Source organism: Oryx dammah, unplaced genomic scaffold (genome assembly GCF_014754425.2).
Source record: "Oryx dammah isolate SB20612 unplaced genomic scaffold, SCBI_Odam_1.1 HiC_scaffold_25, whole genome shotgun sequence".
NCBI lineage: Eukaryota > Metazoa > Chordata > Mammalia > Artiodactyla > Bovidae > Oryx > Oryx dammah.
The window spans coordinates 11,148,823-11,168,954 of record NW_024070209.1 but is presented as its reverse complement, the minus strand read 5'-3'; the positions used below and the strand labels follow the sequence as shown (position 1 = coordinate 11,168,954).

General features: G+C 51.9%; 2 protein-coding genes across 2 annotated transcripts; both read left to right on the top strand.

The window, feature by feature from the left end:
* The first annotated feature begins 6 nt into the window (after positions 1 to 6).
* Positions 7 to 6,497, top strand: NOTO (notochord homeobox). Its single transcript, XM_040224897.1, has 3 exons — positions 7 to 424; positions 3,641 to 3,855; positions 5,791 to 6,497. The coding sequence occupies exons 1-3, from the start codon at positions 7 to 9 to the stop codon at positions 5,947 to 5,949; spliced, it is 792 nt and encodes a 263-aa protein (XP_040080831.1). The 3' UTR covers positions 5,950 to 6,497.
* Positions 6,498 to 8,006: 1,509 nt separating this feature from the next.
* On the top strand, positions 8,007 to 19,850 carry SMYD5 (SMYD family member 5). Its single transcript, XM_040223925.1, has 13 exons — positions 8,007 to 8,119; positions 12,045 to 12,153; positions 12,895 to 13,034; positions 13,479 to 13,600; positions 13,988 to 14,057; positions 14,653 to 14,757; positions 15,518 to 15,580; positions 15,797 to 15,867; positions 16,181 to 16,287; positions 16,730 to 16,786; positions 17,575 to 17,669; positions 18,322 to 18,392; positions 18,493 to 19,850. Exons 1-13 carry the CDS (start codon positions 8,024 to 8,026, stop codon positions 18,638 to 18,640), a joined length of 1,254 nt encoding a protein of 417 aa, XP_040079859.1. The 5' UTR covers positions 8,007 to 8,023; the 3' UTR covers positions 18,641 to 19,850.
* The last annotated feature ends 282 nt before the right edge of the window (positions 19,851 to 20,132 follow it).

Sequence of the window (20,132 nt, the reverse complement as noted above, 5' to 3'; positions counted from 1 at the left end):
CGCGCCATGCCCAGCCCCGGGCCGCGGGACTGCGGGCCGCTCCCTCTTTCGGGCGCCGGGGTCCAGCCCCAGGGCTCCAGCCGCTTTCCAGGGCCCGCGTCCCCCGCCCTGCCGCCTGGCTCTGCAAATCCAGGCCCACCCCGCGCGCCCGGACGCCTCGCGTCCTCCTTTTCCGTTGAGGCCATCCTGGCCAGACCTGACCCCCGCGCGCCCACCACCTCCCCGCTGTCAGTCTCCGCTGGCGCCCACGGGGCCCTCTGGAACGTGCCCTCCAGGCCTCCCGCCCAGGCTCTGCCCGGGACGTGCCCGCCGACGTGGCTGCCCGCCTGCCTGAGCGCGGGGCTGCACCAGCCGTGCCCCCAGCCCCCTACGCTGCGGCCCCTCGCCTCCCACTTCTGCGGCCTCCAGGGTCTCAGCGGCACAGGTACGAGGGAGCGGACAGCCGCCACGGTGGGCACAGGATAGAGAAGTCCCCGAGTTTGAGAGCCACGCGTGGTTGGAGTGGATGTCAAGTTTATGACTCTTGACCCTGCAGGCGATACCGGGCGGAGAGAGGGCCCCAGACCGGGTGGGAGACTATCCGGCCCGCTGCTGAGGTGGGAAAAGGTGTGTGTCGGGGAGTGGGTGGGTACGTGTGCAGAGAGGAAGGTGAGGCAGGCCGAGAGCGGCTCGGACAACCAGGATCAGCGCAGGGCTGCAGGCACCCTGGCCCCTCCCTGGAGTAGGGAGTGGGAGAGGCCCTTGCTCCCTGCCACACCTGCTTTACGTAACGCTTGATGGAGCAGGCTTTTCCCCAGCGCGGCCAACTCAGCCGGAGAAGCAGCTGCTACTGGTACCCCTCAGGGAGAGCGAGGAGCTGTTGGGTGTTAGCCGACCGGGTTACAGCCTCCACTGCTCACCTCTGTGTGAGCTTGGCTTCCGCACTTTACTGCTCTGAGCCAGGTTCCTTCAGCTGTTAGAATGGTTCCCTGGGGCTCTGGGCCCTGGAGCACAGTCACTTAAATCCCCATGAGACTTTAGCCATTGGGGTAATTTTCTCCTCTAGTATTAACATCCACCTATATGAGTTTTTACCATTTTTGGCTATCTGGTTCATCCATCCCCATGGCTCCCATGAGGGAAAACAAGAGCAAATTTAGTGCAAGCCTTATCAACCCAAACCAAGATCCTGGTAAGACAACCTTTCTTGGGTTCCCCCCACCCTGTGTCTCCTCACCTCCCTTCAGCTGGGCATTCCTCCCACCCTTGTGGAAGAGAAACCCTGGTCTCCCAAACACTATCCAAATTCTTGCTACATAATGAGAGCCACCTCTGGTGTCTCAGATGGCAAAGAATCTGCCTGCTATCAGGAGATGCCAGTTCGATCCCTGAATTGGGACAAATCCCTTGGAGAAAAGCATGGCAACACACTCCAGTATTCTTGCCTGGAGAATTCCATGGACAGAGGAGCCTGGTGGGTTTCAGACCATAGGGTTGCAAAGAGTTGGACATGACTGAGCGAGTAACACTTTCACTTTCATGAGAGCCACAGCCCTCACTCCAAGCCACCTTTTTCTAACGTCGCCACACACCTGAGGTCTGAATTATAACTTTCTACTTTGTATTACTGTTGTCTCATTTTCAAGTTAGTTTTTTAAATATACATATTGATTGATTGATTTGGCTGTGCTAGGTCTTAGTTGAGGCATGTGGGATATTTTAGTTTCAGCATGGAATCTAGTTCCCTGACCAGAGATTGAACCCAGACCCTCTGCACCGGGAGCACCAAGTCTTAGCTACTGGACCACCAGGGAAACACCTCGCTGGTTTTTGCATGGGTATTACAGCCACACAAATCAAATTTCAAAATGTTAACTATTAAGTTATAGTATGGAGAAGAGTTTACCGTTCCTTTCCCCTAGCCACCTGTTTCTCCCCACCCCACAGGCAGCCAGACACCAGTTTCTTTATTCTTCCAGTGCATTTTATACTATTTAATACTTGGACACACATGTGTGTTAAACGCTTAGTCGTGTCTGACTCTTTGTGACCCCATGGACTGTAGCCCTCCAGGCTCCTCTGTCCATGGAATTCTCCAGGCAAGAATACTGGAGTGGGTTGCCATGTCCTTCTCCAATGGATCTTCCCTACCCAGGGATTGAACCTGGGTATCTGCATTGCAGGCAGATTCTTTACCGTCCGAGCTCACATTCATGTGTATTTGTGAAAATACATGCATATATATATATACACACACATGCATTCTTCTAACCCCCCCCCATACTAGACACACTGCTCTGCACATTACTCCTTTTATTTGACCATGTATCAGAGATTTTTCATGCCACAGAACGGTCCATTGCAAGAATATACCATATTTTAAATCTGAGTCCACTGATGATCTCTTATATTTTGCTCTTCATGCTTCTGTAAGCCAGCTGGGCCCAGTGGCTGGGGCCTTAGGCAGCCAGACCTCACTCCCTTCACTGGGGCAGTTTTGTCTGCTAGCCCTGGAGCCCCTCCCCAAGGTTAGTGGGAGCTGAGGAGTCTTAGCACTGCATCGCCAGAACTCTGTCTGGAACACTTCCTCCAAGCTAGCCCAATGGCTTACTTCCTCACTCCTCTGGAGTTATGAGTCAGGTACTGCCCCTTTTAGATCAATCTGCATCTCTGCTGGCCCACGGCTCTATGAGCTGAATAGCACCCTTATGTGCATTAGAAAAGGGTACCACCTAACTTCATGCAAACACAACACCTTGTCAGGGAGGAAGAACAGGCTTGCAAAGAGCAGGCAGAATTTCAGACTCCACTTACCCTCTCAGCTGGGTACCAGTGTTCAGGATACAAGCTGTACATGGTGGCCTTATTCAAGTGTCACCTTAGTGAAGTGGCTACCCTTTCCAAAGATGTTCATACAAATTCTTCCACCTACCCACACACACACACACACACACACACACACACTTACCCTGTCCTTCCCTGATTTATTCTTCTTATTCGTGCTAATCACTTTCTGACATACTCAATTTTTTACTTATTTGCCTTTTTTTTTTTTTTTTTGCTGTTAGGGATTCTCTGTTTTGTCCTGGAACCATGCCTGAATCATAGTACACATTCAAAAATTTGAATGAACAGAAAAGATGAACCTTCACTCTTTGTTCAAAAGGGGGTCTCTTCTCTGCTCATCTCATAGGGTTTTCCTGAAGTAGCCAAGGAAAGGAGAGATGGAGGTTTGGCAGCTCCTCTTAGGGCCAGAGATTATGCCACTAACCTGAAATAATGGAGGCCAAAGCAGTCTCACAACACTGTCCCTTCTTTTAAAAAAAATTTTTTTTTTTAATTTTGTATTGGGGTATAGCCATTTAACAATGTTGTGATAGTTTCAGGTGAACAGTGAAAGGATTCGGCCACACATAAACATATATATCCCTTCTCCCCCAAACTCCCCTCCCATCCAGGCTGCCACATAACATTGAGCAGAGTTCCATGTCCTTTTCATTTGTTTTATTTCTGCGCAGTCTCTTCCCACCCTACCTTCTTGCTGTGTTGTTACCTGGCCAAGGGTAAGACAGGGCAGTGGAGCTGTGAGTTTGTTTCTCTCCTCCACGATGACAGGGTAGGGGGTTACGGCTAACCTTTCCTCCTGCTAATTGCTCTTCAGGCTTGGAGCTGGTTCACTGCCTAGGCCTCTGGGATCCCCAAGACTGGACCCAAGCTCAGGACCTTCAGGACCCTGAGAGATCCCAAAAGAGGATTCGAACCATGTTTAACTTGGAGCAGCTGGAAGAATTGGAGAAAGTGTTTGCAAAACAGCACAATATAGTGGGGAAGAAGAGAGCCCAGCTGGCAGCGCAGCTCAAGCTTACAGAGAACCAGGTGAGAGCAGGGACTCCTGTGGGGCTCGGGCTGCACCTAAGGACAGTTACTACTCTCTCAAAGAGCCCTGAGTCGGGGCTGAGAGGAATTTATGGGCCTCTTTTTCTGTGCCTGGCTGATAGGGGATACAGGCCCTAACCACTGGCACACTCCCTTCTCTATATGATGAGAAAAATAGTCCTATTTGAAATCACATTATGGAAACAACACGTGTTAATCTAGAACTTTATAATATAATGTTTCCATGCTAAATAAGGAGCTGACAGTGAAATTAAGTTGGTATTCAAGAGACTAAATATTAAAAATAATAAACACTCTCTTGACCCCATATTCCCCTCTGGCTACTGAATTATAGCTGCTCTTTTCACAGGCAAATTTCTCAAGAACTGGCTATGTTCTCTCCATGTCCTCACCTCCCACCTGCAGTGTGATTTCTTTCATTCTGCCATTTCACTGAACCTTCTCATCAAGGTCTCTAATGACCTCCATGTTGCCAAAGCCACCATATGCTTTCTTCCCTCCTCTCACCCCACCACTCAGTACAATCAACCAATCCTGTTTTGAAACCCACAGTTCTCTTGGCTTCCAGACACACACTCTCTTGGTTTTTCTCCCAGCCCTCTAGTCCCTTCTTCTCGGTTCCCTTTGTAGGCAACTCTTCTCTTTGTGGCCTCAAATTTTCTTCCCTAGCTGATTTAATCTATCCCCATGGGTTTTAAATACCATTTGTAAGCCAGTGACTCCCTAGTTTGTATCTTCCACCCGCCCCCTCTTTTCTGACTTGTGCGTCTAACTACCTTCCTGGGGCCTCCACTTGGGTGTCTTGTGGGTAGCCATTTCAAACTTAAGAAGTCAAAACCTCAATTCTTGATTCCCCTCCCCAATCTCTCCCTTTCCCCACACATGGCATCACTGTCCACCGAGCTGCTCAAGAATCTAGTTCAGATACTTAGATCTGAGTATCTAAGATACTCAGTCATCTTAGATTCCTTTTTCTCTCCCAATTCCAATTCACCAGCCAGCCTTTTCACCTCTATCTCCAAAATACAACTGGAATCACTTCATTTTTCTCCATTGCCACCAGTTTCAAATGGGACCGTTCTTCTCATGATACAGGGAAGGGAGTGTGCAACCCCAACTATTGCTGGATCTCTGCAACAGTCTCCCCAGCTGTCTCCTCAAATCTGCTTTTATCCATTCTTCACCCACTGCCAGATTCGCAATGTACTTGATGTAAATAGGACTATGTCACATCCCACTAAAAAACTCGAAAGTGACATTTCTAATCCATGGCCTTCACAGTTTTGGGTGATCTGGTCCCCACTCACCTCTTCCACGTTCTTTCCCTTTGCTGTCCCCTTTCTCAGATGTGTCTGCCGTGTTTCCTCCTTTCTGATCCTCAGACACTCCAAGCTTGATTCCCCTGCCCTGGGAATTCCCCTGCTGGTTCTTCAGGGAGGCTCAAACTCCTATTTGTACCCTCATTTGTGTTTATATATTTGTTTCCATGTTTGTTTTTAGTCTCCCTCCACTAGACTGTGAGCTCCGTGAAGGCAGAGCTCATACTATTATCACCATTACCTGGGAAGGGCCAGCACTGCCTCAGATGTGGATGTTTAAAGTGAAGCCAGTACACAGATGCTCAGTCGTGTCCAACTCTTTGCAATCCCATGGACTGTAGCCCACCAGGCTCCTCCGTTCATGGGATTTTTCCAGGCAAGAATACTGGAGTAGGTTGCCATTTCCTTCTCCAGAGGTCAGATCAGGAGCTCAGTAAATACTTGGGTGAGTGAGTGGTACTGGAATTAGAGGGAAGGGTGTGCTTCCCTTAGAATGAAGAGTAAATTTTCAGAGAGGAGTCGGCACTGTGGTAATGGGGGATGCAGTGGAAACTGTTAGTTACATTCTGATCTCTTCTCACTGCCTCAATTATAGGTGAGGGTCTGGTTCCAAAACCGAAGGGTCAAATATCAGAAGCAGCAAAAGCTGAAATTGCCAGCTGCATCTGCCATGGCTGCCTCCCCAGATGAGCCCTCCAGCAGCTCTGACACCAGCATCCAGAGAGAAGACACCGAGTCAGGAACAGACAGCTGAGGACTGCAACAAAGGCTCAGTCCAGGCTGGGCTAGTTCTTCCTGGAAGTACCCATTGGACCTCTTTGTTTCAATTCTTAATGAAGAGCTTGTCAGGTCAAAGGGCACCATGAGAATCTGAACTGTAAAGCAGGAGCCCTCTTTTTCTGTGTCGACCCCTGGGAGCTGTAATAATGCAAATAGTCACAGGTACAGAGTTTGGCCTTCAGCTATGTCCTTGGCCAAGTTACTGAATTCCTAAGGGTTTCCCCCGCACCTGTAGATTGGGTATGTTGATAACTTTGACTTCCCAGGGCTGAGATGATATCTGTAAAACACTTCAGAGTGTGCCAGGCTCAGCACGAAGTGTGCAGTAACTACTAAGGCTTATAGGTCTCCTTCACCTGTGGGAGTATTACCTCAGCCCCAGCCTCTCCAGAGAGTAATCTTTGCCTGACCTGAGGAGAGAGGGCCTCCTTGAATCAGCAGCTGGGCATTTCAGACTCTTCCTCATTGGAAATGGTAGAATTGAGAGCAAAGAAGGACGGGTAGACCATTTAGCCCACTTCCTCTCACAGAATTTCCTGAAGGTTTTTAGTTTTGTCTGAACTGCTACCACTCATAGAAGGAACTCGGGCCCAGCTGCCCCCTTGGAGCAGACATGCTATCCTGAACACCATCTTTTTCCCTCTAGCTACTCGACTTGACCCCCTAGCCATCTTTATATCGAGTAGAGAGATTTAACAGTGCCTTTGCCAAAACTGCCATTTTGCCATAAACTCTGCTGTTTTATTACCCCAACCCCTTCACAACCAGTTCTCATGGCTTCCATTCCTTCCGGGGAACCACTCCGTTTCTCTCCAATAAGTGTATATTATAGCCTCCCCTTGTGAAGTCCGCCACCAACATTTCCAGAGCTAATTTCTCTAGCACTTCACATTTCCTGGCGGGCCTCTGTTGAGGGTATTCCCTTAGAATACAGGATGACTTCTGGGTGTCGCGATGAGCTGGTGGAAGGAGGTGTGCTCTGCCACCTGGTGGTGAGAGAGGGCACGGTCCACGCTGCTCTTCAGAGTTCTTGAGGGAGGGAGAAAAGGTAGGGAGCAGTGGTCCTTGGAAAACTTATCTGTCCCTGAGGCAGTGGACCATCGTCTCGAGGATACCAGGCTGCAGCTGGAAGGAGGGGGGAGGCCACGGTCCAGCTTCAAGAACCTTCTGTTCCTGTCTTCCAGGAAATCCTCCCTAAAGCTGGATCCAGTCAACTCTATTAAAGGAACACAGCGGCAGGTGTCTCTTCCAGGAAATGTTGGCTCCCGTTTTTAAAAAATCACCAGTTACCCATTCAGCAGTTACCCGGCTCTATCCAATCCCTAAATGTCACCATGAGACCACAGCAGATGTAGACACAGGTCTTATGTCAAGTAGCACAGGATCAATGGGAGGAGGAGGGAACAAAATGAGAGACAGGGGTCAGGCCTGGCTGTGGGGACAGATGCTACAGGTCAGTCCTGAGCAAAAGACCAGATCCCTCTCCCATAGTCAGGACAGTCTGCATACGCAGACTCACTTCTGTATACAACATCATGGTCCTTAGACCCTCCAGCACGCCCCCAGGCTACAAGGTCCCTATGCCCCTGAAGCGTCTGAGTAAGACACACTTTCAGCTTGATCTTAGGACTGTCTGCCCCCTGACAGAGTACCTGGGGGAATAGGAAATCTTGCGCTGGACTTCGTAGGCTGGCTAAGAGTGGTAAGCTAGCTCTTCCCTTTAGGCTGAGTCCAAAGAGCGATTGACAAGACAGGCCACTGAGAAGCAGAGACAACAGACACACACATCAAAACGACACACACAAACTCTGGTACTGGCCACGAAGATAGAGGCAAAACTGCACAGATGTAAAAGCACAAAGGCAGGCCAGCTACACCCAGTCAGCTAACCACTCGACCTACACGCACATCGCTCAAACACTCGTGCGCAAACCCGCGCGGCAACCCGCGCAGCCTCACGGACACGCACGCTGGGGGCGGGGCCTTAGGGGGCGAGGCCTCCCGGGTCGAGTCTGGGTCAAGGGTCAGAAGGCGGAGGTACGCCCAAGATGGCGGCCTCCATGTGCGACGTGTTCTCTTTCTGCGTGGGCGTGGCGGGCCCGGCCCGGGTCGCCGTGGAAGTCCGCTTCGTGAGCAGCGCTAAGGTGAGGCCGCGGCGAACCGTGCCGGGGTCCCCCACCCAGCCCGGCCTCGGAGACAGCCCCGCGGGACACCATGCCTGCAGCTTAGAGGCTCCTCTGCCGCTCGGACACTGCTGTCCGGCTCCGGCTCGCGGCCCGGGGGCTCCGTGTCGGTCCCCGCGTGCAGGCTGTCAGGGCGGTCACGCGGTGGGCTGGGGCCCGCAGAGTCTTCGTGCGCGCCCCTTCCTCCCGTGGAACCGGGCCTTTCGAGCGCCAGGCTGGGGGATATTGCTGCTGGATCCTGGGAGCTGTTGGGCGGGATGTGCCGGGCAGCGAGAGCTGCGGTACTAAAAAGCGTGGGCCATCAAGGAATTTTGAGTGAGATTTGGGTGGGGGCGGCGGGGGGGTTGTGGAGAGAGGCCAGGACACATCACAAAGGGTCTTGGAGTGCTAAGGAATTTGGACTGAAGCCCGTGGTAACATTGAAGAGTTTAAATCAAGAGGCTGACATTTTGTGTTTTACTATCGTGTTTTAAAGTTCAGTGTAGAAAAAAATCGAGAGTGCATGTAACGAAAGGAAAAGTAAAACACTCATAATCTTGAATTTGTGCAAATATGTGCATCTTAAAGTTATATTTTTAGGCTGCTTTCTGATGCAGCAGTATGTAGTTCAGTATCAATAATCCTTTTAGGTATTAATTTTTAAGAGTTGAGTAATAGTCTTTCATGGGAGGACTACTGTTCACTCAACAACTGTTCATTTATGGGTCCTTATACTGTATCTTGTTTTCCATCCCTGAGGTCAAAGATGGTGAAGCTCATTGTCTGTACACACATCCTTTCCTTCTCACCAGCACTAAGTGTTTTCTTTCTTGGTTATCTTTATTAGTTGATACTTGCAAAATGATACTGCTTTGTTCTCATTTGTATTTCTTTACTAGGGAGGTTGAATAATTTATCATTTGTAGTGGCAGTGTGTATTCTTGCTCCTTGCCCTGGATGTCAGCCTTCTAGTCATCTGGCTCCTGCTCTCAGCATCATGGTATTCACACAGTTCCCCAAACTAACCTTCCATTGTCCTCTTTCCACTCCAGAGGCATCTGGAGCATTCCTCTCTTAAGGTGGTAAATCAGCTCCCCTGTGTCCTTGGGCTCCTCACTGCCCACAACTCCATCTCCACCCCAAGGCCTGCAGTGCTCTCATTGGCTCACAGTTTGCTGGTGTTTCAGTTCCATCACTCCTAGCAAGCAGAGATATTCACCTTTACTTTCACTTGGCTCACGTCTCTGAACCTCCTTTTTTTTTTTAACTTCTTCCCTCTTACATCAGTTCAGCCATTCTCCTTGCCCAGTTGTCCTGTTTTAGCCTTCCATCAAAACCCCAGCTCTGGAAGAAAGAGCTGGCTTCGCTGTCTATCTAAGCCCGCAGCTTATGTGCTGCTGCAGAAGAATCATGTACCCAGACTTGGTGCCAAGATGGCTTATCCTTTTTGCCTATGTATTCATCAAGTGGGATTGGTTTGTGATTTTTTTTTCCTTTATGGTATCTTCCTCAGGTTACTACATCAGAGTTATACTTGGCTTTTTGTTTGTTTTGTAAAATAGAGAAACTTCCATTTTTTCCCCTCTGTATTGAATAGTTTAAATAGCATAAGAATTACTTATTTGGTTCAAGAGAGCTGATTTATGAAACCATATAGAATGGGGGCCTCATGTGGGGGTGGTTTTTGACCACTTTCTGTGTTGCCTCGATGGATATTGGCAAGAATGATTTTCAAAATTTTGCCAGTTGTTATGCCAGGGATATGACTGGTCAGAACAGAAACCTAATCGAATATGATAAATGTCAACCAAGATGCTGTACTAGTGCGCATCAGGCAGGTGTTGGTGTTGCTTGTTAGCCTGTCTTGGCTTCCTTCCTGTTGAATTCACTTTTGGCAATTGATATTTTTCTAGAAAATAATTTAATAAAGAATTTATTTACTAGAGTCTTAAATCTTTATTATACAAGCTTTAAAAAAAAAAAGCTTACTTTTCAAATTGCAAATAACTTTGCATAGTTTGTACCCTTTACATTCAGGTTCAGATTCATTTCTCTCCAGGCTTCTTGGTAATATGAATTAGAGCTGTTTTTTTCTTGAAACACTTCATATGTTTTGGGGATGCGTAGTTTCATAGAGGAACAGCTCTGATTCTTCCCTTTGCATTGATTACTACACATTTCCTCCATTTGGTCCTCCAGAAAGAGGGAGAAAGAGATTAGTGCTTATCCAATATCAAGATTGATGACTGTCAGAAGTAACGTGGGTCCCTGTTCCTAGTATCTTTGCGTCCCACAGAGGAAGGCCAGGTTTTCATTTTGCTAGGTTGGGGTCGCAGGGGTTACTCAGCGTGGAGGTGGGCTTCTAGAAAGACAACCAAGCTGCATCCACGGCTTTGTCAACGGTTTTGTTCGAGCTGCCCTAGCGTGCTGTTGGAGCTCCCAGACTTATTCACAGGGCTGAGATTTGTGGCTCATGGGCCTGTCCAGGTCTACACAGCCTGCTGCTCTGATTCGGGAAGGTGCCCCTGCCTAGCCAAAGCGCCAGTGTTCAAAGGAATCTGGGAGCTACCCAGGAGGCCACCTGACAGCACATTTCACTGCTGGCTCAGTTATTTTCTTTCTCTCCCTTTTTGTGACAGTTCACTGGCACTACAGGGGCAATTGGCAGGGGCACCAGTCCTCTAAGTGTAGAGTGGGTAAAAGTGCCCAGCTGGGCCAGTAACTGCCTGGGTTCTAAAACTGCCTCCCGAGTCCCTTTGTACATTTGAAGTGAAGTGAAGTCGCTCAGTCATGTCCAACTCTTTGCGACCCCAAGGACTGTGGCCTACCATGCTCCTCTGTCCATGGGATTTTCCAGGCAAGAGTACTGGAGTGGGTTGCCATTTCCTTCTCCAAAACATCTTTCTGACCCTGGCATCAAACCTGGGTCTCCCACATTGTAAGCAGACGCTTTACCATCTGAGCCACCAGGGAAGCACGTTTGAGAGATGGCAATTCAACAGTTGTTTTCTCATCTTTCATCCCATACACGGTGTCTGCAGTGGTTTAGACCAGGATTTCTCATTAACGTGCGTGGGAATCACCTGGGCATCTTGTTAAAATGCAGGTTCTGATGTGGCGGGTCTGGGGTGGGGCCTGAGGTTGTGCGTTTCTATCTCCCGGGTGACCCCCATGCTGCCAGTCCATCACCTCATTTTGAGTAGTGTGGCGCGCATGGGGTCCCTTCACCTGTGCCGTGTCATTACATCCTGGAAACTATCGGCAGATATTATTATAGTACTCGCTTTTCACATGGTAGACAGGTGGAAAAAGGCAGTCTGCCCAACGCTTCACAGCAAGCCAGGCTTAGGACTAGTGCTAGGGCTAGTCATTCCTTTCAGTGTCACACCTGAGAACTTGTTGGGCACCAGGTACTGTGCTAGGTACTGTGAGTACCGAACGACCTGGGAAGTAGGACACATTCTCCCGCAAACTAGGCCTCCCCCTCCCACAGTGTAGGATTTCTTTGCAACCCCGAGGAGCAGCATCATGACCAGGATCCTGGAGGGGCATGTGGGTGACTCAGAAGGCGGCCCTGTACCACGTGCTAGTACTGGAGGCTCCAGCCTGCTAGGAACCTCTGGCCGTGCTAACAACACTCCTCTGTGTAGTCCAGCATGGTTGATGTGGTGGCTCTCTTCCCATCCCAGGCCCTGTGCCCTGGACAGGCTGGAAGATGTGCTGCTGAATGTAGGGTAGAACTGCATTTCCGGAGGACGTGGTTATGAAGGGGGCTGACGACGCTCCAGGACTGACCCTCCTGAGGCAGAGGCCTCTGCCAAGAGGGAAGCACGTGGAGGGAGGAGCCCTTGAAGCTCTGTCCTCTGCCTCTTCTTATGGCCATCCTATTCCTTCTCTGCCCTTTTAGGGAAAGGGGCTGTTTGCCACACAGTTGATCCGGAAAGGGGAGACCATATTCATAGAACGGCCCCTGGTGGCTGCGCAGTTTCTCTGGAATGCACTTTATCGCTACCGAGGTGAGCTCATCTCGCCCACTCTGAAGGCTGCTGTGCCCAGCAGCCTTGGCGCCTGGAGGAGAGCACGGATGTCCCTGACAGTTTCTGGGACTCCCGGTGTCGAGACGGAAAGCACATCTTCTCTTGGAGAACTGTGCCTGAGAACCATGCCCCTGTCTAATCTCAGGCCGTCTGGGGCCGTGAGCCTGTAGCAAAGAAGCTCTTCCAAAGGGTACCCTGGATGAGGCCTGTCACTCAGGTGGATGCAGCACCATCCTGAAGGGCTCTGTGCCAAAGTGGAGCCCCCACCAGGAAGAGACCACATGTCCCCTGGTCAAAAAAGGCTGCATTAGGGGTCAGAAACAAACAGCATGCTCTTAGCTTTGCCAGCCACTCGCTTTTTTCACCCTTTCCTTGGGCTAGAGAAAAATCTGTGAGAGGAGGGTCAATCAGCTCCAGAATGTGGGGAAAGCCCAGTTTGGGGGAGGGGTGGAGAGCCCCATAGACTAAGTCCCATGGAGAAGCAAGGAGAGTCTGCTAGGCGGGGTGGGGTCTCCAGAGAGGGAAGAAGGTATCATCTATCTTTGAGTGCATGTGAAATTGATTCATTCATTCCATTCTTTACCATAGTCATTCATTTACTCACCCCTTAAAACATCTGCTATGAGCCAGGTGCTGTCCTAGCCCTGTGGATATTGCTGTGAAAAGGCAAATGCAGCCCTTGCTCTTAGACGCACTGTCATGTCTGGCTCTCTCCCCCAGCCTGTGACCACTGTCTTCGGGCACTGGAGAAGGCAGAGGAAAACGCCCAGAGACTGACCGGGAACCCAGGCCAGGTTCTGCCTCACCCCGAGCTGTGCACTGTGTGCCAAGACCTGCACCAGAGCTGTCCCCATTGCCAGGTGAGCAGCCCTGGGGCCGAGCTGAAGTCCTCTCTGGGGAGACGGGAGTGAGGACAGACCTGGTCATGGCCCCGAGCCCCCGGTGGAGGGGAGACACTGAAAAGGCTTGGTTACTATTCCAGTTTCGTCCACCCGGTTCCAGTCCCACTGTCCAGAAAACAGGCTTGTTGGGAGCTTGCCCTCTTCCTTGGAGCCTGGCAGGGCCCCTCCCTGTCCCTGAGAAGCAGTCTTTTCTTCCCACGGTTTTAAAGCCTGGGGCAGGTGCCCCTCTCACATGCCCCCAGAACACTGAGTGCTTCCTCGTCTCATAATACCTAATGCCACTGACTGCTGCTCTGGGGCTGTTTGTGGGAGGAGTGAAGTTAGAGGAGGTGAGGCCACACAGGTGTCTGTGCCTCACCCCAGGCCAGATCCTCGGGTGCTGACCTCCACCTCCCCTGACAGGTGACATACTGCAGTGCAGAATGTCGACTGGCCGCAGCTGAGCAGTACCATCAGATCCTGTGCCCAGGCCCCTCCCAGGATGACCCCGCGCATCCTCTCAATAAGCTGCAGGAGGCCTGGAGGTAGGTAGCATTTCCTCTCTTCTCTCCTTTATCTTTCCTTCCTTGCCTGTCTTCACGGCGCTCAGCAGATGCAGCCATCTTTCTTAAGTTACCACTCCCTGGATTTTTCCTCCATTCTTAGGGCTAAACAGATCATTTCACCTATTCCTCCTGCCTTAAATCTGAGCTGCCAGCCCCACCATCCTCAGTATTTTATACACTCCCAGAAAGAGTCTCATTAAGCCTATAGAGATATAAAATCCTGCCCATGTCCTTGCCAATAGCTTTCCCTCTTTGGTTATGAATGGGATTGGTAGAAAGGATTCTCTGTAGCAGTCAGACCAGGCTTTCCTGAATTCGGCTACTGGGAAGGGAATTTCTAGGCCAAACCTTTTTCTTTCTCCCCAGGAGTGTTCACTACCCGCCTGAGACTGCAAGCATCATGTTGATGGCCCGGATGGTGGCCACAGTGAAACAGGTGAGCCCACCTGATTTTCCAGAGGAAGCTGATTCTGGCCTCATTCAACCCTTGGCCTCAGTTTCCTTCTTACTTTAAGACTGGCTTGGATACAGAGTTCTTTCTGGGCCTCTCAAAGAAGGGCTGCTTGCCGTGTAAACCTTAGGAGTAGCTAACCATAAATCTGGCAGGAAGAGGGGGGCTTATCTTGCCTGTGATCTTTGAGATGACTTCCTATGCAGCAGCAGTTCATGCATGCCATTTATAAGCATCACCTTTTCAGGATTGTGTCTCTTTAGGTACAGCAAGAGAAGCTACTCCGACCCCTTCTTTAATATTGTTGTTCCTCAGCCTCATTCTGTTTTCCCAAGTGTTGTGAATTGGCTAGCTTGGCAGCAGCTGGGGAGATGGTTGGGTGTGGGCAGGGCTGGGGGGAAGGGTCTACCTAGAAGCTAACGTGTGACGGTGTTTCTCTGAGGGCTGGGGCTTTGGAATGACAGCCGACTTCCCACAGGGTGGGAGTGACAGTAAAGAAGAGGGTGTCCGTGAGTCCATCTGTGCACATGCGTGCATGGCATGTATCAACCTGACCTTGAAGTATATTTGTTCACTACAGGCTAAGGATAAGGATCGTTGGATCAGGCTCTTCTCCCAGTTCTGTAATAAAACTGCTAATGAGGAGGAGGAAATTGTCCATAAACTCCTAGGGGACAAATTCAAGGTTGGTCTCCCCCCATGACCCTCCCACCCCTGCTAGTAGCCTGGGCTGTCTATGGCTACCTGGAGGAAGCTTCACACTTGCTCCCTTCCCAGTCACAGGAAGAAGTTTGCACCTGGGTCCAAAAATCTATTCAGAGACTTGTATTTCTGCTGCTGTTTAACTTCATAACCTAATGTGGACTTAAAATTGCAAAGTGGGGTGATGACCAAGGATGGAGGGGCTGAGTGCCCTGATATGGGAGGCAGGACCCCATGATCAGATAGCAGTGGGCAAATCAAGTGTAATGAAAAATGGAGGGTTGGCGGGGTCTGCAGGTTAGGAAGTAGGGTGAAACAGACTTCTAGTTGTCCATGTACTGAGCACTCGCTTCAGATCAAAGAGTTACACATTCTCCCCGAGGAGAGCAGACTTCTGTGCAGGGGCTGCCTGAAGGTAGAGGCAGGTGTAAAAGGGCTTTTGGGGCAAGCCTTCCTGCACTGAATCTGGGGCAAGGAGGGGAGCGTCAAGCTGCTCTGGAGGGTGGTGCTGGTATAAGTGCTAGAAAATAGGAATTTGGGGTTTGCTATCCTGGGTTGGAAAAGGCCAGCAGACTGCCAAGGCTCTTTGGAGATCAGGACTCCATGGCTTTCCTTTGCCCCCAGGGAAAGCTCAGTCTTTAGAGCTCATCCTTTTCCTTCCCTTACATGGTCTTCTGGGCCCTGCCTGGGTGCTAAGGGGAAACCCCAGGGCTGCAGGCCTCTCCCTGCTTTCCCTAACCCAGGGTCAGCTGGAGCTACTGCGGAGACTCTTCACAGAGGCGCTTTATGAAGAAGCACTCAGCCAGGTGAGTGCGGGAAGGTGGGACCAGTGGCCTCCCAGTCACTCCAGCCCTCTGGGAGCAACCAGGGCAGCGTCTCCACCTGGGACAGCTAAGCGAGAGCAGACCTGGTCTTACAGAGTTGGGGTGGGACTGACTCACAGCCAGCTTCCTCAACAGAGTTGTGTCAGGAAGAAGAGCAAGTGGCTGCCCACTGAGTGCCCTTCTCCTTTCTCCCCACAGTGGTTCACTCCAGATGGATTCCGGTCTCTCTTTGCTCTTGTTGGGACCAATGGCCAAGGAATTGGGACCAGGTTAGGAGAGAATGTTCCAGAGCTCTTGGACTTGTCCCTCAGGGCTGGGGTGGGAGATTGAGAAAAGTAGCCCAGCTCCTTTCAAGACTAGGGTGGGCCAGGGTGCGACTGGCCAGAATGCTGGACTAAACTCAGGGGTGAGGGTCAGACAGACCAAGTCTTTCTTGGGAACACTTAGTCTGTTGGGAAAGGACACACCTACCCACCCCCACCCACTCTCGGGAGAAAGAAATGGACTTAACTTGCTTGGAGGTGGAGAGCCCTGTGAGCTGGGTCTTTCTCCTCTCCAACCACGGCTGCCTGGGACCCCCAGCTCCCTGAGCCAGTGGGTCCATGCCTGTGATGCTCTGGAGCTGAAGCCTCAGGACCGTGAGCAGCTGGACGCCTTCATTGACCAGCTGTACAAGGACATCGAGGCAGGTTGGTGAGATGGAGCCTTGGCCTCACCCGACTTCGGAAGCCCCCATCAGTCAGTTGGTGGACACAGTCCTCCCCCAGGGAGCTCTGAGTTCAAGGCTGGGGAAGGTAATCCCTGTGTGACGTACAGTCCTCCCCCAGGGAGCTCTGAGTTCAAGGCTGGGGAAGGTAATCTCTGTGTGACGCTTCATGCCTGTCTGCAGGGCATACACGAGAAATGGCCCTGCGGTCCATGCAGAGGCCTCGTGCGGGGGGTAGGGGAGTGCCGGATTGTAAGTTGGTATCATGTATAGGAAAGCAAGCTTGAACCTCAAAGAAGCATTGTCAGGTAAATGGTAGTGACTGGGTGGCAAGACAGTGGAGCCATGCCTGTCCTTATAAGCCTAGTTTCCTTTTCCTACCTATGACATGGACGTAATACCATCTGCATTCTACTGTCTTACAGCAACCGGCGAGTTTCTTAACTGTGAAGGATCTGGCCTCTTTGTGCTGCAGAGCTGCTGTGAGTCCCGGCATTGAGAAGGCGCAGCCTCACGCTGCAGTTAATTCTGTTGGTCCCTTCTGGTAGAGTTGAGTCTGGGAGTGGGATTAGGGCTGAGCTTGAGGATTTCCGCTTGGTCTCCCATATCATTTTTTCATTCATTTATTGGACTGCTCGTGCTTTCCAGTGGGCTAGGCTCGGTGCTAAGGCAGGGCACAGAGCTCTGATTCTTCCAGAGGGAACCCTGGGTCTTGCCCCACCACTGCCCTGAGTCCTGAGTGTCCTAAGAACCCAGGAGGAGCTCAGGCTGGAAGGCAGTCTCATCAGCGCCTAATGGAGGGAAGAGCCAGTTCTGACTGTTTTTCCAGATCCTGGCCTCCCACTCTCTGCTCTCCTCACCGCAAACCTTTCCTCCCAGGCTCTGGGGACACTACCTTTCCCAAACTAGGCTCCCAGCTGTTACCAGTAACAGACAGGCTTGAGTTAAGCTTCAGGCACGGGCATCCCTTTCACAGCCCTGTCCCTCCCTTTGTGAGACACTGGGAACAGCTGAGGCTCGAGGGGACCAGTGAGGAGAAGAGCAGGGCCAGACATGGCAGGTGGGGCAGGGCAGTGATGTGGGAGCATATCTGGACCTGTGCTCTTCAGGAAAGAGCGCTGGACAGGGAGACAGGACACCAGGGCCCCAGGACCTGCACAGCCCTAGCAGGGATCAGAGAACGAGGAAAGCCGGGGCCCAGGGCTCTGCACAGTTAAGGCTGTTATTTTACTTAATCAACAATCCTCATTACCTGCCTCTCATGACCCAGGCAACCACAGCTGTGTCCCCAACGCAGAGACCTCCTTCCCAGAAAACAACTTCCTTTTGCATGTCACCGCCCTGGAGGATATTAAGCCAGGAGAGGTGAGGGGGCGAGTAGCTGTGGGGGTGGGTGGGCAGGAGGCCTGGAAAGTTCTCTCCAGGAATCAGCAGCAGTGGCTCCAGCCCCAGGTTCAGGCTGTTGGGTTGAATCCCCTCATGCTGCAGGACCCTAGTCTTGCTTGTGAGTGTGCTCTGACCCCACCTCACTTCAAAAAATAACTCCAGAAAGCTCAGCATTGTTTGAAAGAGCACTGTGTGCCTGAGTTGTTGTCTTCAGCTACTTTTTGATCAAGGAATCTGCAGCTTCTAAGGAAACAGGAAATGGCCCTCTGTGGCTTGGACTATGGGTTGCTAATGTGGTTTGGGGTCCTGGCTGTTAGAGTGGTACACAGAGCCTGCTTGAAACTTCTTTCAGGGCAAGTAGCGTCACAGCAAGATAACCTCTGCCCCAGCCACAGACAGACCTTGGCCATGGCCTGAGGCCCAACCATAGCCCCCAGTTCAGACTGTCAAAGCCTCACAGTCCTCTCCCTGCTCTGAGCACAAGGGGATGGACTGGGGTGGCCTGCCCTTTCGCTGAAGGGCAGCTCAGGCTCCTGGGGACGAGGCAGTGGTTGGACAGGGGGCAGAGGTTGGGGAGGCCCACATCCCACCTGTTAGAAGACCATCAGCCTGCCTCTCTCGTGCCCCTTAGGAAATCTGCATCAGCTACTTAGACTGCTGCCAGCGGGAGCGCAGCCGCCACAGCCGCCACAAGATCCTCAGGTGCCAGCGGGGGCTGCAGTGGGCAGCGGGGCTCTGGGGTCCTCCATTCCAGTGGCGGCCTGACTGTGCCCTCACCATCATGCCCCCTCGCCCTCTGCAGGGAGAACTATCTGTTCGTCTGTTCCTGCCCTAAATGTCTGGCAGAGGCCGATGAGCCCAACATGACCTCTGAGGAGGAGGAGGAAGAAGAGGAGGAGGAGGGAGAGCCGGAAGATGCCGAGCTGGGGGATGAGATGACTGATGTGTGATGTCACCCTGCTCGGAAGCGCTGGGCCTTTCCCCAGAGCAGAGGCTTGGAAGGAACAGCCCACTCCTGTCGCCCGCTTCGCCCCATTTCAGCACTCTTTCTGCCTGAGGGTGAGACAGGCTGGACCCTAGGCCCTCGCCACGCCGGACCTCACGCCTGGACACTGCTGCTGCGTGGCGCAGGCTCTGCGCCGTCACTGAGCTGCTCAGAACTGGCTTCCCCCTGAGGTTCGGATGCAAGTGGCTGGAACCAAGGCCAGGGCCTAACAGTGCTCCTCCCCATGGCCCCACTCACTCATCCGCTTGAGGCTTCAGCCCTCTCAGCTCAGTGTGGGGGGAGGGGGTCAGTAACAAAGTGGCAACCCGAGAGCAGCCTGACTCCACTGAAGGAGAGAGGGGCCAAGATGCCCTTACCGACTGCCCTGCCTCCCACTGTTGCAGCCTGGAGAGGCGGGAGCGGGGAACCGGGCCCCACTGCACCTTCTCTTAGGCGCTCTGTGGGTAACCCTGAACCATGGGGATTACCCCCCTCTCCCCACCTCACTCACTGTTTAGACATCAGGGAAGTAGAGATTAGCCCCTCCCCCAGAATATCTGTACTTGTGCCTTCCCTCTAGGCCCTGGTACAATGGCTAGCCTCACAGGGTCTGGAAGAGGTTTCTGCCTCCCTTGGGAGGGGTATGGGGGGACCACCACCCCTCCTCTTACCCTCCTCCATTTAGGACTCTAGCAGCATGGCTAAGACCTGGGGGGTGAAAGGTCTCAGCTCCCTGAGGATGTTCTAGAGTCTTCTAGAACTTTCATCAGTGAGGGGCTCTCCTGGTCTGATTCTCCATCTTTAGGATCCCCACAGAGGAACACAAGTCTTCTGGAAACCTAGAAGAGCTGGGCTGGATACTCAAGATTAGCCCTGACTGTCCTCCTCCTCCCCAGATTAGCACCACCCCTTGCTCTTGGGTTGGAAGCTGTGGAAACTGTAACCTGTCACCCGAAATTCTTTTCTGCCCACCTTCCCTGAGGGGCCTGCCGGATGCCCCTGCTGAGGGATCCTAGGGAGGCCAGGTGCCGCCCCACGGGCTCTTCCCTGGATCGTGATCAGGTGGAGTCTGCCCGACTAGCCTATTGGGTTCTTAATTCTTCAGAGCAGCCAGCACCCCCTCCTCCCCACCTGCCCACTGTTCTCAATAAAACATGAATGGTGTCAGGCCTTTACAGGAATGCTTTGTGGATGATGGCTTGACAAGCAGGCAACAGTCACGTGGATGGTGCCAAAATGCATAGGACAGAGCAGGTGACGGTAGGAGATGGGAGCTCCAGCTCCCCAGTTTGGATTCATCCCTCGTCTTGTCTATATCTGCTGTGCAAATGTTTCTCAGGTCTAAGAGCAGAGCTCCTCTGAGGTCCAGTGTGGATCCCTAGGACCAGGCTACAGAACGAGGAGGCTTTTCCTCGGGGGTTGAACTACCGCTTCCTGAGTTCTTGAGCAGGAGGCTG